Below are 14,174 nucleotides of genomic sequence, written 5' to 3' on the forward strand. Positions count from 1 at the left end.
CCGCTTTTACTAGATATACTCTACTTTACTACTAAGTAAAAATACGCTTTTACTTGGATTTCCCTAATGCTGGGTCGCTCGGAAACCCAGCTAATATTTAAACAAAAGCCGTAGAATATTACTTGAACATAGACAGATCAGCGTAAAATTTGCCGAAATTGAATATTTTGCAAATACACTAAAATACACTTTTTTGGAATTGGAATTGTGCTAAATGTGCTAAAAAAAAAATTGGAATTGTGAGTAGAATGTTCGAAGATTTACTTAAAATGCAGACTGTCCCTTTAAAACTTGATGTTGTTTTAGAAATGTAATATTATTTAGAGAAGATCAACAATTATCTTCCTATTAATTGCCATTTTCTTGTTCTATTTTGGTCCTGGTGAATCCTCCCGATTTCCTGGTCTGTGCCGTTTTGATTTATTAATCATTCTCTTACAGGTCGTTAGTATGAGTAATCTTCAGCTCATCGCGGCATCTTAATTCCCTTCCCTGTCTGCTTTATTTAGTATTACTGCCTTTTCAGCGTTCCATTTTTATCATAAACAACCTTTACAAATGAGTGATGCAGACTCTGTAGAATTCTGTAAATGATGGCTAATAACGGATCAAAGCAGGAAAAATGTGAGAAAAAAAATAAAAAAAAATGTCCAGATATTTTCTGATAAAAAAAAAAAGAGGAAAAACTAAACAACAAGAAAAAGGAACTTTTGATTTGTACTGTATTAATGATTAATGACCACCCAAAAAAATCTATTTTTTTTGTATTCCCAAAAATTACAGTTACAAATCTTATAACTAATGTGGGGCAACCGAAAATATGTTCTTTGTGGGTAAAATTAATTCGATGTTAAATGATAGACTATAAAGTCCGTAGAGTAGAATTAATAAGTGTTATTAACATCTGATTAATCCCGTGTATAAACAAGAATACATTCGTATTTTTCTGTGTCGGGCCGTATTCAATGTGAAAATTGGTAAAGCCAAAATGTAAAGTTTTTAATTAATCCTTTGAGGGTCAAAATCGTGTCTGCCTTGCCAGAGACCCAATTAAAATCTATAAGAATTGTAGGTCATTAAAACCAAATTTACAGCTACTGAGAGATTTAATACATTTAGATAAGAATTCTATTTTGTAGAGGTTAACCTTACAAAAACTGTTGTTTTCTGGCATCTGTTTTTCCTAATAATTGAAGACCCTGCTGATGAGTACATCTTAGGGGGAGTTGTCAGAAGAACTTGCCAGAAGGTTGTAAGAACTTGGATGGACCTGCATGATGTATGGTTAGATCATCAACATCATAACCTTTCCTACTGCTTGAACTACGCATCATGCAGGGCCAGCTCATCCCCTCCCCCAGGAGGAATTTGCCAAGGGTGGCCGTACATCATGCTTAATAAACTTAGTAGGTTGGAACCTCAACTCTTCTACATACTCACGATTTACTTAATTATTCAATTCAGAAGGCCCATTCCTTTGTAAGAAGAGTTGAGTTGAGTGTCAGTTGGGTGGCTTCAGTCCAAACACATTGGGCTCCATTCAGCAGGAGCCTACTGGGGTTGGCCCTTCGCAGGGCCTAGTGAAATCTTCCTGCAAACACCCTCTTTAATTGGAAGAAAAATGATATCCATGATGGTTAATTGGAACAAATGAGTTTGACATTTTTGTGTAAGAACACCAAAGGATTCTAGAACATTTCCCTTCAGCTGTTCGTTAACCTATATCATTGCTTACATAGGTACCATCATAACAATTACCCTCTTCTGTACGTAGATAAGGTCATCGTTGTCATTACAGTAAATTGATTAAGGCCGCTGGACCTGTGCAAAGAGAGAAAATACATTGGCAGCGACATAACGTGATGCCAGATCTCCAATTAAACCCAATATGTCTTCCATAAACAGCCTCATATACATTGCCTTTGAGTCCATTGTTCACAATCGCGTGTGATCTCTGCGGGGACGCGGTGAGGGCCGAAAGCTGGCAGCTGCTCTAGACTAAAGAGACAGCGTGAGTGCATGTAACGTGTTTCAAGAGCAGGTTTAATGCGTTCAATCAAAGGCATCAGGATTACAGCAATTCCAGGGGAGTCCTGACAGCATCAGAATTACCGGCACCAAATAGGATATAAAAGGGACAACGGCAGTAGAGGAAACCGGCCATGATACATTTACGTATGAACCACCTATTCTTATTCCTCTTCTGCTTCTCTTTTTTGTATAAAATACTCTGTATTTTAGGTTGGCCAGGTGTGCTTGCAGGTGGCCCAATTAAGCATACAGTTAAATAATGACGAGTCAAGGTTTCCATGAGGACTGGTATTAGAGCCACTTTACATGTGCCCATCTGCGGGTGACGGCCTTACCAGGGGCCGCCTGATGACGCAAGTGCCGCCGTCAGCTGGATCTGCTTGGCCGCCATGTTTTTATGATGACGCACGCCGCAGCTCTCCATCTGCCAGCGGAGCTCCTGCCGCTCCAGGCCTGCCAGTCAACAGCACGTGAAATGGATATGTGCCCCTAAAAAATGGCCGATGTGGTCACCTGATACAAAACACTATCAACACTCCTGTGCTTAGCGCATAAAAATCATGTTTGGGCTTCATAGGCATCCAGAATACCACTATTTTCCTTCTATGCGTACTATATAAAGCTGTCACTTTATCCATATCTATATATATATATATATATATATATATATATATATATATATACACATATTTATAGGGTATTTCCATATAGAACGCAAAAGTCTGCTACAATCCATATGTCTTTCTCAAAATCCATTTACTGAACCACAAATAATGTTTGCGACAAAATTCATTTTCTCAAACAAAAAAATGGCAGAATGCGTCCGCTTTCATCAAATTATTCCTCAAGGGCTGTTACTGGATATCGTTGCAGCTGAATTTGTATCCAAAATGTCAGTTCATGATGGACAAATTCATAGATAGATTAGGGAAAGAGACCATTCTGATTGTGGTTTGTGAAATCGTATGATGTCATAATGATTTATGACATTCACTTATATATGACATATCAGCAGATTCTTGATACATATCAGATCCATATTAATTATGATTCAAAAGTAGCAATACAATATCTTTCTGTGAGTTCATTTATTTTTTCTGTTCTTTATTGTATCTTATGCACGTGGATACTTTAGACGTAGATGTTATTCTTTGGCGTCTCCACTAATAAAAACAAAAAATCCAACTCTAATGTGAAAATAAAACCTATGGTATTGACGCTTTACTGCTCTTTTTATTTCTTAGGTATGATACAATTATCAACCAATGGGAAACTGTAGCCGCCCTTCCAAAACCAGTGCATTCGGCAGCAGCCACCGTGTGCGGGGGCAAAATCTATGTGTTCGGGGGAGTGAATGAAGCGGGCAGGGCAGCCGGGGTGCTGCAGTCCTACGTACCGCAGACGAATACATGGAGTTTTATTGAATCTCCCATGATCGGTAAGAAGCCTCCTATTTAAGGTCAATGAATGGAATACAATAACTGATTTTTGTTTTATTTTTGACCCCCAAAAATGTTTAACGCCAAAAATCTTATATGCATACATATATATATATATATATATATATATATATATTATTTTTATTCATTCTTATAGTATGACATCACAATGTATCGCATTATATGAGCTTATAGTTCTGTCTAGCATTTAATAAAATATATGTGTGTCCAAAATATATATTATTTAAAACATGTTATTAACCAGCAAAAATAACAATACTTTAACTACAATGGACACACATACTAAAAATATGGTTGTCAAGAATAGTATTATCCTCATTTTTGTAGATTACTGTTTTTTTTAGAATTTTATTGTAACTGATATTTTTAAAAGAGAAACTTTATTTAACATGTAGAAGCATAAGTGAAAATTCAAACTGTATGTTTTTCATCATGCCCCCTGTGGCCAGATGTAGAACTGCAAGTAAAGAATTGACTTGCTGGCCATATCACTGGACTGAACCCCATACTATGCTTATACTTAAATGTTATATTTGTTAACCTCTTTAATATGTTGCATGAATTTTGCGCGGTTCAAATAATAATAATGGTTGAGTCCGACATATGATAAAAAGATATTAGGATGGTTAATTTTTAGTGGTCTATTTGAGGCTTAACAATAACGATTGTGGCCATCTAGGTTATTTTAAGGCGCAAAAGCATGATGGAAAAAATATAAAATCAATCAAGGATTTCCATAACATTTCACATATATTAATAGTACTATGGTGGGTTTGCGCTGTCTTCTTGCTTTGTTTTGTGTACTTATTGGCATTATTGTTCGTTTTATTATGCTTTTTAGGTTGTGCGCTCCCCTTTTCTGTACATTTTAATACTAGTAATGCTTGTATAATTGTTTCTGTTTGACCTCTAAAACAATATATACATTATCTACAATTCTGTCCCATGCGGGCCCCGTCTAGTCACCCGTTTTTCCCCTGCTGTAAAGATTCAGACCTTAATCAGTCGTTGGTCTCGTCTTAGATTCAGGAGCCATATGCCGATCCTGTGCGTGTTTAAATTCCAATACGTGTCGTACGGGGGTATATAAAAAGGGCAGGCGATCTAATGTTTAAAAGTGTTATATAGGGTTATATAGAAATAGCAACTCCTGCTTTAATGTTCCTTCTTGAAAAGCAATCAGAACAATCCCAGGCTTCTTATGAACGCTAATGAGCACTGTCAGATAATTAGGGATTATTCTAGCTTTAGTGTAGAGATAATCTAAATTTTATTAAAGACAGGAGGCGAATATTTGCATCAACTTCTTTACTCAAACCTCCAGCAGCAAAGAAATGGTTAATAACATTGAAACAAAACACCAATCAGAAACAGTCAGAGGTCATAAGAAAGCCCACAACGTAGACCACTTCCTCTTCTTTGATGAACCGAACAGTAGCACACCGAAGAACATTGTAGAAGAACCGGAAACATAAAGAATCCAGGAAAGGACCAAGACATTCTGGATCCCGAAGACATTCCAGTATGATCAAACTAAAAGAAAGAAAAAACATCGTGAAAGTAAACTGTACATGGAAAAATAATCCAAACAGAGTCATAAATCATACCAAATAAAAAAGGTCAGTAAATGCAATGTAATATAACACATCATAAAAGACCATGCCCTCAAACATAAGGGACGGGAAAAACACAGGGGGGGAAATATTCGCCTCCTGTCTTTAATAAAATTTAGATTATCTCTACACTAAAGCTAGAATAATCCCTAATTTTATGGCAAGACAGGAGGCTTCATATTTGCAGTTTTAAAGCTAACGCAATAGAACGGAAGCGACGTGAGACTGTGGCCGATAATAAAACGTACGAAAAGTCGACTCCCTGGACCAGTCCGCCGCAGAAAGGATATCTGCAAGGGAACCACCACAGTCTAAAGCCGCAGAAGCTGCAGCACCCCTAACCGAATGGGCGCCAAAATTACCATTCACTCCAGCAGCCTGAAGAACCCACCGAATCCAACGGGCCACCGTAGGGACTGAAACCGGTCGGAAAGGACTGACATAGGATATGAACAAAGGACCTCGGACCGAAGAACGTAAACCAGCCGTGGCGGCAAGATAAGCACGACAACAACGGACAACGCACAGGCGAGGATGTTCAGGAAAAAAGGGGTAGGACACAGATGAAGATTTCGATTTAGTCCTACGAGAAAAAGAGGCAACCATGCCCTCGGGTGAAAAAGAGAAAGACTCTGTATTAAAAGCAGTAACATCTGAAACTCTCCGAAAAGAGATCAGACAAAGTAAAAGAGCCAGCTTAGCCGAAAGTTGACGAAGGGACAGAGAATCGTTATCGGGCCAGGATTCGACAAAACTAATAACCGTAGACACGTCCCAGAAAACGGAGTACCTCGTAGATGGAGGACGAGAGATCCGAATGCCGCGCATAAGGCGGCAGAGCATAGGATCCTTACCTATGGGTACGCCGGCGACAGGCACATGAGCCGCTGAAATGGCCGAGCGAACCACGTTGATAGACCGATAGGACTTACCCATAGAAAAAAGATGGGCCAGGTAGTTCAAGACCATCACCAGAGGCGCTGCAGAGGGATCAAGATGCCGTTCCAGACACCAGCTACACCAGGATTTCCATGCCTGGAGATAAGACCGTCTAGTACCTGGGGCCCATGAGTCCCAGAGTAGGTCGCGAGCCTCCGCTGATAAGTCCGACGTATCCCAGGATCCCCGGAAACCATCCAGGCCACCAGCAACAGCTGATCTAGGAGAACCAACTGGTGTGGATTGCCTTCTGGATCTAATAGGAGATCCGGGACCTGAGGGAGTAATAACGGATCGGCGCAGGACATCTCCAGCAATAGGGGAAACCATGGCTGAGGGGGGCAATCAATAGCACCGAGATCCGATGGTTGCGGACCTGATGAAGGGTCCGCAGGATCATGGAAAACGGAGGGAACGCATACGCCCCTGAGGACGGCCACGTCTGGAGAAACGCATCCACCGCTAGGGACGCAGGATCCGGTAACCAACTGAAGAAATCCTTCACTTGGCAATTGAGACGAGAAGCGAACAGATCCAATACCACCGGACCCCGAATCAGATCCAGCGCACGGAAAACGTTGTGGCGAAGACGCCAATCGCTCGCATCCCGCCAGTGTCTGGAAAACCAATCTGCGACCAGATTGTCCTGACCCGGAATGTACTCTGCCCTGATGGAGAGATGACGATCCAGGCAATACTGGTACAGTTCCGTGGTGAGATCCGACAGTAGCTTTGACCTGGAACCGCCCAGACGATTGATATAACGGACGGCAGACACGTTGTCCATCCGAAGCACCAGGGAACAGTGGGAGACGTCCTTGGTGAAACTGCGGATGGCAAAGGTTCCCGCTATCAATTCTAGGCAATTGATGTGGAAGCCCCGTTCCTCGTCCGTCCACAAACCGCCGGTGGCGGAGTCCTCGCAAACCGCACCCCAACCCTGGAGGCTGGCGTCGGATTCCAGATAAAAATCTGGAGCGTGCCCAAAGATTGCCCGGCCGTACCATGCCTCCATGTGGTGTAACCACCACCTCAGCTCCAGATGTACCTCGTCTGTAAGACGAATGAGCTGGTCGTAGGAAGCCGAGCGACGGAGGCATGTCGTTTTCAAACGCTGCATTGCCCGGTAGTGAAGAGGTCCCGGAAATATGGCCTGGATAGAAGCCGAGAGTTGGCCGATCATGCGTGCCAGATCCCGCAAAGACACATACGGACGTCGGAGTAACCTCCGTATGTCCCTTTTGATGGCCGAGAGTTTCGCCTGTGGGAGGCGTAATACCGCTTCCACCGAGTCCACCGTAAACCCCAGAAATTGGATGGATTGAGTCGGAGTCAGTTGTGACTTCGCCTCGTTGATCACGAAGCCCAAAGATTGAAAAAGGCGAACCGTAAGAAGGGTATCTCGGGACAGGGCAGACTGACTTCGAGCCATCAGTAGAACATCGTCCAGATAGACGATGGACCTGATACCGTGCCCCCTCAGGAACTCCATGACGGGCTTGAGAAGTTTGGTGAAACACCAAGGGGCGGAACTTAGACCAAAGGGAAGGCAGGTGAACTGCCACAGTGCGCCCTGCCACTGAAACTGAAGGAATTTCCTGTCGTCTGCGTGGATGGGCACCGTCAGGTAGGCATCCTTCAGATCTAATCTCGAAAACCAGTCTCCTTCTTGCATCAGATCCCTTAGGAGATGGATGCCCTCCATTTTGAAATGGCGATAGACGACGAAGGAGTTGAGCGCGCGGAGGTTGATTACCGGGCGAAACTCCCCAGACTTTTTCTTCACAAGAAAAATACTGCTTATGAAGACCGGAATCCCTGATGCCGGTTCTATCGCGCATTTGTCTCGCAAGGAGATCAACTCGGCATGAACCTGCGCAAGCGCTACCTTGGAGAAGCGAATCGGGCGCGGGACACTGGGTTGATGAGGCCGAGAATGGAATTCTAGGCGAAACCCCTGGACACACTGAAGAACCCAAGGGTCCTGAGTGAGATTCGACCAGGCACGGAAAAAATACATCAAACGACCGGCAATGGGAATGTGAGGTAACAGTAAAGAGGGTCTTACCTGAAGAACCTCGCGATCTGGAGGAGACTCCTCTACCCCTGCTGGCGCCTCTGAAGAAAGGAGAGCGGAATTGGGAGCGTTGTCCCGCCGAACTCTCCTGGAATCTGGGCCTGTTGCCTTGGAAGGCCGCTCTGCTGGTGGCACGGCCCCTCTGCCGACCAGCTCTCCCCAAAAAACGGTCCCCGGACCTGAAGACCTTCCGCATCGAGGTCTGTGCCTTGTTCAGGGAGGTAAACACGTTGACGTGTACGTTGAGCTCTTTAAGGAATTTCTCCCCGAAAAGCAGGCCTTGGGCTTCCGGCCCCAACTCTTTGGACGCCAGTTCAGCTAACTTGCTATCTAATTTAAACAGGGCTGCCTTTCTGCGTTCAGCAGAGATTGCCGAGTTGGCATTGCCCAGCAGGCAAACTGCCCGTTGCGCCCACTCACGGATGATGAAGGGATCTGCTAGGGAGCCATCCGTCAAGGCCTCGTCTGCCACCGACAGGAGCTGAGTGAGAGGGCCCGCCACGTCCAGCAACTTATCTTGGGCAGAGCGAAGACCCTGCTCCAGACCTTTGCGAGGGTCCTTGCCAGACCGTGTCATGAATGTAACGAAGGACGGGTCGAATTCAGGGGTATGACCCACTTTATCTGGAAGCGTAGGACGAGGGCATTCGGCACGTAACTTTTGACGGGCATCTTTTTCGAGAGGCCGGCGTAGCCAAAAACGAAGGAACTGTGAGATATGAGCCGCCGGGGCCCACTCCGAAGACCTAGGATGCCTTAGGTTCCGAGGGTCAAACATAGGGAGGCCCGCTGAGTCCAGAATTTGTGTGGATGACCCTGGCGCAGCGGAAGAGGAAGGATCCTCCACAATCGTTTCTCTCACTAAAGTTGGCTGTGGAACAGGAGATGCAGGTCTAGAAGCGGCTGAGGGGTACTCGTCCAGCGTCTCGTAATCCTCAACGCCATCATCCTTCTCCGATGGAAAAGAAAGCGGTTCAGCTACTTGTAAAGCGGGAGCCCTGGCTTTTTTCAGGGGAGCCTTGCCCTTAAGGGATACGTCTCCTTCGGCCCATTGGCGCTTGCGAGGACGTTCCTCAGGAGGAGAGTGTGACTCATCTGAGTCTGAAACGTCCTGCCCTGGAGAGCCAGAGCGTTGAGCCACCCGGGTGGTGGACGGGCGGTCTACGGAGGCCAGAGCAGCCGGGAGAGACTCCATTATGGCTGTCTTGATCCATGCCTGCAAGGCGCTGGGTAAGGGCTGATCAGACTCAGACATAGCTGAAAATAGCAGACTCCGGTATTCAGAAAACAATCTGTTGGTACAGAAGAAAAAGAACAGAGTCAGAATCTGATAAAGAACCGGGGGTCACCCGTAAGCACCAAAGGGGGTCACCCAGAGGACTGGTTTATAGGCCAGAGGCCAAACCTGATTGTCTAGGGGGTCACCCTAGGGGCGCTGTAGCCAGACGCCAGGCAGAGAGGAACTCTCGCCAATCACAAGAGTGACGAAGTCACAATACATAAGCAACCCAAAGGGTTAATCAGCATGTACAATATATAGTACGTAACTATAGAAAAGTATATGTTGTGATTTGTATATTTTATTTAATGAATATTTTTTTTTTTTTTTTTTAATTATGTTTGACTTGAAAAACACATTTAGACGACATGGCCAGTGAGAAAAAACAACATATGTGGAAGACAAACTCCCCAAAACCAGTAAAAAACAGTGAAAAGCAATGAAAAACAGAAAACAGGCTCCGCGCCGCTTAGTTACGCGGGCCGCGAAGGGAGACAAGCCGCAGGAGGACACACGCGGGGGGGCGAAACTCCTCCGTAACTGCGTAGCAGTACGCAGATACAGAAATAGGCAGCCGAACGGGCTGCACACAGCAACCGGACGGCAAAAAAAGTTTTCCAACAGAAAACTGAGCCGTCCCGAGAGGCAGTGAACCGCGGCTAAACAAATAAAACGCCGCGGACACACAGAGGAGCCCGCAGGAGATGCTGCGTGCTACCACAGAGCACGAGGCCCGCGGGAAAGGAGGCGAAAAAAACCGTTATAAAGGTAAGGTACCGTTAGGTAGGGTATCTGAGAAAGTAAAAATAAAAACCAAAGTACCGAAAAAAGGGACAACGAAAACTAAACCAACAAATTAACGAAAACGCAGCACATGGAAAAAAAAGGCGCGAAAGACTAAATCGCGCAATAAGTAGAAAATACATGAAAAAAACAAATAAATCAATAGACATAATAAATTGGATTAAAGAAACAGTGGATAAAATACCAATAATACAAAATAAGACCTAATAAGTGTACTTAACCCCAAAAAAAAGGGAAGCACACTATAAAAGAGGGTGCTCACCTGGAGGTCAGCAGCAAAGAAGAGAAAGTGGTCTACGTTGTGGGCTTTCTTATGACCTCTGACTGTTTCTGATTGGTGTTTTGTTTCAATGTTATTAACCATTTCTTTGCTGCTGGAGGTTTGAGTAAAGAAGTTGATGCAAATATGAAGCCTCCTGTCTTGCCATAAAATTATATGTATGGCTACATGCGATTAACGAAGTTAAACCATAATGAATCCTATGAAGACGGCATTATGGTCCTGCACCGGCCGGGCGTCCGTTGACCGTCTTCTCTGCTTCGATCAAATTGTCCTGAGATGTGAAAAGCTAATAAGCTGGGAACAAGTACACCGTGTGGGCTACGTCTCGCGTATAATTAGCACAATTCTGTCACGGTTTTGTGTATAGCGATGTATAAAATGATTAGCGCCTGAAAAAAATAAGGAATTTTAGCATCAGCTGCTACGAGACAGAAATGGATCTAATTTTAGCTGAGAATTCTATTGCAGAACATGTGTTAACGAGTGACAGATGTGAGCCACTTCTCTATCTCTTTACCACTAATATCTGTAAATTCGCTAAAAAAAACTTGTATTTTGCTAATAAAAGTACCGGATATTGCTTTTTTTCACATATAATACCAATTCAGTTTAATACGTACCATATAGACACGGAATCGATAAGATCAAAGGGTCCTGTGTCTGGTTTAGACAGGACCCCTAGAGTTTTTGCCCCAGTCTTAGGACAAATGGGCAGATTGTCAGTCACGAGCTGTCTCCTTCATATTCTCCTCTGATTTAATGATGCCTGAGCACTTTCACGGCTGAAGTCCCTGCTTGAATACAGGTGACCTGGAGCAGAATAATATCTCAACCCCCTGACAACTATGGTAGAACTATTTGGTTTCCATTAACAAGTCATTATAATAGAATCTTTGTGCTGACCTATTAAAGGGTTAATGTTTGAAGGTGCCTCAAGGGCATCTTAGAAAACGATAGGAACCGTCACAACAGTCCTACTTCATCCCCTCGGTGGGGGACACTAGGCAGCCTGCCAGGACAGCTGTTGAGAGGTTAAAAATGTTAAAAAATTATGAAAAATGATTGATTTATATGATATGAGAAGAAACCATGAAAGAATCTTTATTTTGCTTACTCCTCTGATTAACCCCTTAATGAATGGATACAGTTCCTGTTTTTCATGCAATGTATTAAAGTTGTATGTAAGAATGAAGAAGGGAACCAGCATGATACCCTCGTGACAAATTATTTTTGCTTCTAGGGGCTCGTACACTAAGAGGTGAAGTTTCCCCCCCAGATATTGCAGCCAGGCAGACAACTCTGTTCTGCGCATGCGTATTAGAGGGAAGTTACACAGGCAGACAGCGCTAACATTGCTCATTCTAGCACTGTTTGCAAGTTACGACCTTGCGTTGACCAAGGTCAACTTGTTCTCCAACAGCGCATGTATGAATAACCCTTGCCAGTCTCTGTAGAAAGTGTCAGATCCTGCAAAATTCATGGAAAGAAGATGAGATAGATGTGCTTTTGTCCCTCTTGTTGCTTAAATCAGAGGCTGTTTTTCTAAAACACCTTAATGGAATGAGAAACGGGAGACATAAAACTCAGTAGAACCTTTCTACCAAGCTTGGGGCCTTTGGAGAACCACTGGCCACCAACTAGACCTCTAGGGGGTCTGAAACCCATCAGACATTTGCCCCTTTAATTCAAAGACCACCTATTTGACTCCAGACCGTCGCATGACATTGGAGAAGCATATCATAAACCTCGGGGTAGGTCTCCAGTGCTCTCCAGAAACTGCCGCTCTTTCCGAGAGAAAATAGATTTCAATTTTCAGCTGCACAAAGCAGAATACGGTCTCTTTGTGAAAATGTATCTCATGGAAAAAAAAAAAAGACATTATCACAACATTAATACGTTTCAGGAGATCGAACCTCCAGAGCTTCATTATCTTGTCATGTGCAGCTTCTCTTTGCACATCTAGCAGATTATGGAAAATATTCGGTAAAAGGCCCGTCGTCAAGAACCCTCCTTCTGGCTCGCCAAAAAATTATAAGAACAATTTGATTGCGGGGAGCTGCCGTAGGATTTCTAATAAGAAAATGAGAAGTTGAGAGGGAAAAAAAAAGATTGAGTTAGGAGGTAAACATTGGGGACCTGGAGGTGGTATTGTATCTAATAATAAAGGGAAAAAAAAACCTTTTTGGCTGCTTTCTTTTGTTATTCCCCTCTAGGGCATGTGTGGAGATGGAAGCTCGGTGCTTATGAAAGCTCTCATCGGGGATTTAAGGCTACTGTACCTGATAAGAAAAAGTTTTTCATCTCGGTGAAAAAATACAGAATGTTCCCTGTTACGAGAACTTCAATTTCAGTGCCAACTTTTAATATATATATATATATATATATATATATATATATATATAGGAATAATATTTACATTCTATGAGAGTTCTATAGACAAGCCAGAAATCCGTCAAGTTCTTACATGAGATCTGTACAATTTTTTTTAAATGTTTTGAACAAAAAAAATAACCTGATGGTTATTCTTAGGCTGCCTAGTTATACATTGTCAGGTTTAAGAAATAATAGATCAGCATTTTGGAATTCAAAATAGGACATGTGAAGTCCGAATTGGCTTTGTCATTAAAAAAAAAAAAAAAATTATATATATATATATATATATATATATATATATATATATATATATATATATATATACTAAAATGTAATTTAAAATAGGAAATGTGGAGTCTGAATTGGGCTTGTCATTAAAAAATATAAATAAATAAAATAAAAAAAAAATAATAAAAAAAAAATAAAAATAATAAAAAAAAATATATATATATATATACTAAAATGTGATTTACAGTAGGAAATGTGAAGTCCAAATTGGGTTTGCCATATATATATATATATATATATATAAAGTCCAAAAATAATTACCGGCACTCCAGGGACTTTGCAAATGACCACACAAACAACTTTGGTTTTTAAGTCAACGTTTCAGTCTTGTTTATTACAGACTTTCATCAGGACATGTATATATATATATACTAAAATTTAATTTAAACACTCTGGGGAAGGAGGGATCAGGTACATGTTATTCCAGACTTGCAAGTAGTAACCCTACTGGACATTACGACCCCAGACTATAACATTTTTGTTTTACCCAATACCGACCAAAGCATTCATTCGCCTTAAATAATAAGACATCCAACCTACTGGGGTACGCGTGTGCAGCATAAACAGCATTACTAGAAATCCCAAATACTCGGTGTTGAGGAAACATCTTAAACATGCCCTGAACTAACCTTTACCCCCTGACCATGAACTATTCTAAGAGAAATCCCTGCTCTACTAGAATGTCACTTATAAGGGCTGCTGCCGGCCGAATGTTACGGCGTCGCGCGTTAAATAGAGCTATCCGTGACATGTGCCAGAAGCCAAACCCTACAGGACCTCACTCCATGCTTTGTATTCGCCGATGACAGATTATGATATAATAAACAACAACATAATGACGGCGCTCCGCTATAGAGCCTCTCCTTTCTCGGCTTTAAAAGCAGATCGCTTATTCATACAAGAATTGGAATATTCGCAGTGTCGCCCGGAGCTTTACAGGCTCTGGATCTTTCTACGGTTTATCTTTTAGTGTTAAATTACTAAGAAATATTGGGGTTGAAAACCAGGAGAGTTAGCAGGTATTGCT

The 14,174-nt window shown here is 42.6% G+C and overlaps 1 protein-coding gene across 1 annotated transcript in view; it reads left to right on the forward strand.

Annotated features, from left to right (window-relative positions):
• KLHL29 (kelch like family member 29) overlaps positions 1–14,174 on the forward strand; it is a 387,892-nt gene that overhangs the window by 357,001 nt on the left and 16,717 nt on the right. The window contains exon 12 of the mRNA XM_053459279.1: positions 3,276–3,469. Within this exon, the coding sequence (XP_053315254.1) occupies positions 3,276–3,469 (194 nt within the window). The remainder of the gene's footprint in view (positions 1–3,275; positions 3,470–14,174) is intronic.

Source organism: Spea bombifrons, chromosome 3 (genome assembly GCF_027358695.1).
Source record: "Spea bombifrons isolate aSpeBom1 chromosome 3, aSpeBom1.2.pri, whole genome shotgun sequence".
Classification (NCBI taxonomy): domain Eukaryota; kingdom Metazoa; phylum Chordata; class Amphibia; order Anura; family Pelobatidae; genus Spea; species Spea bombifrons.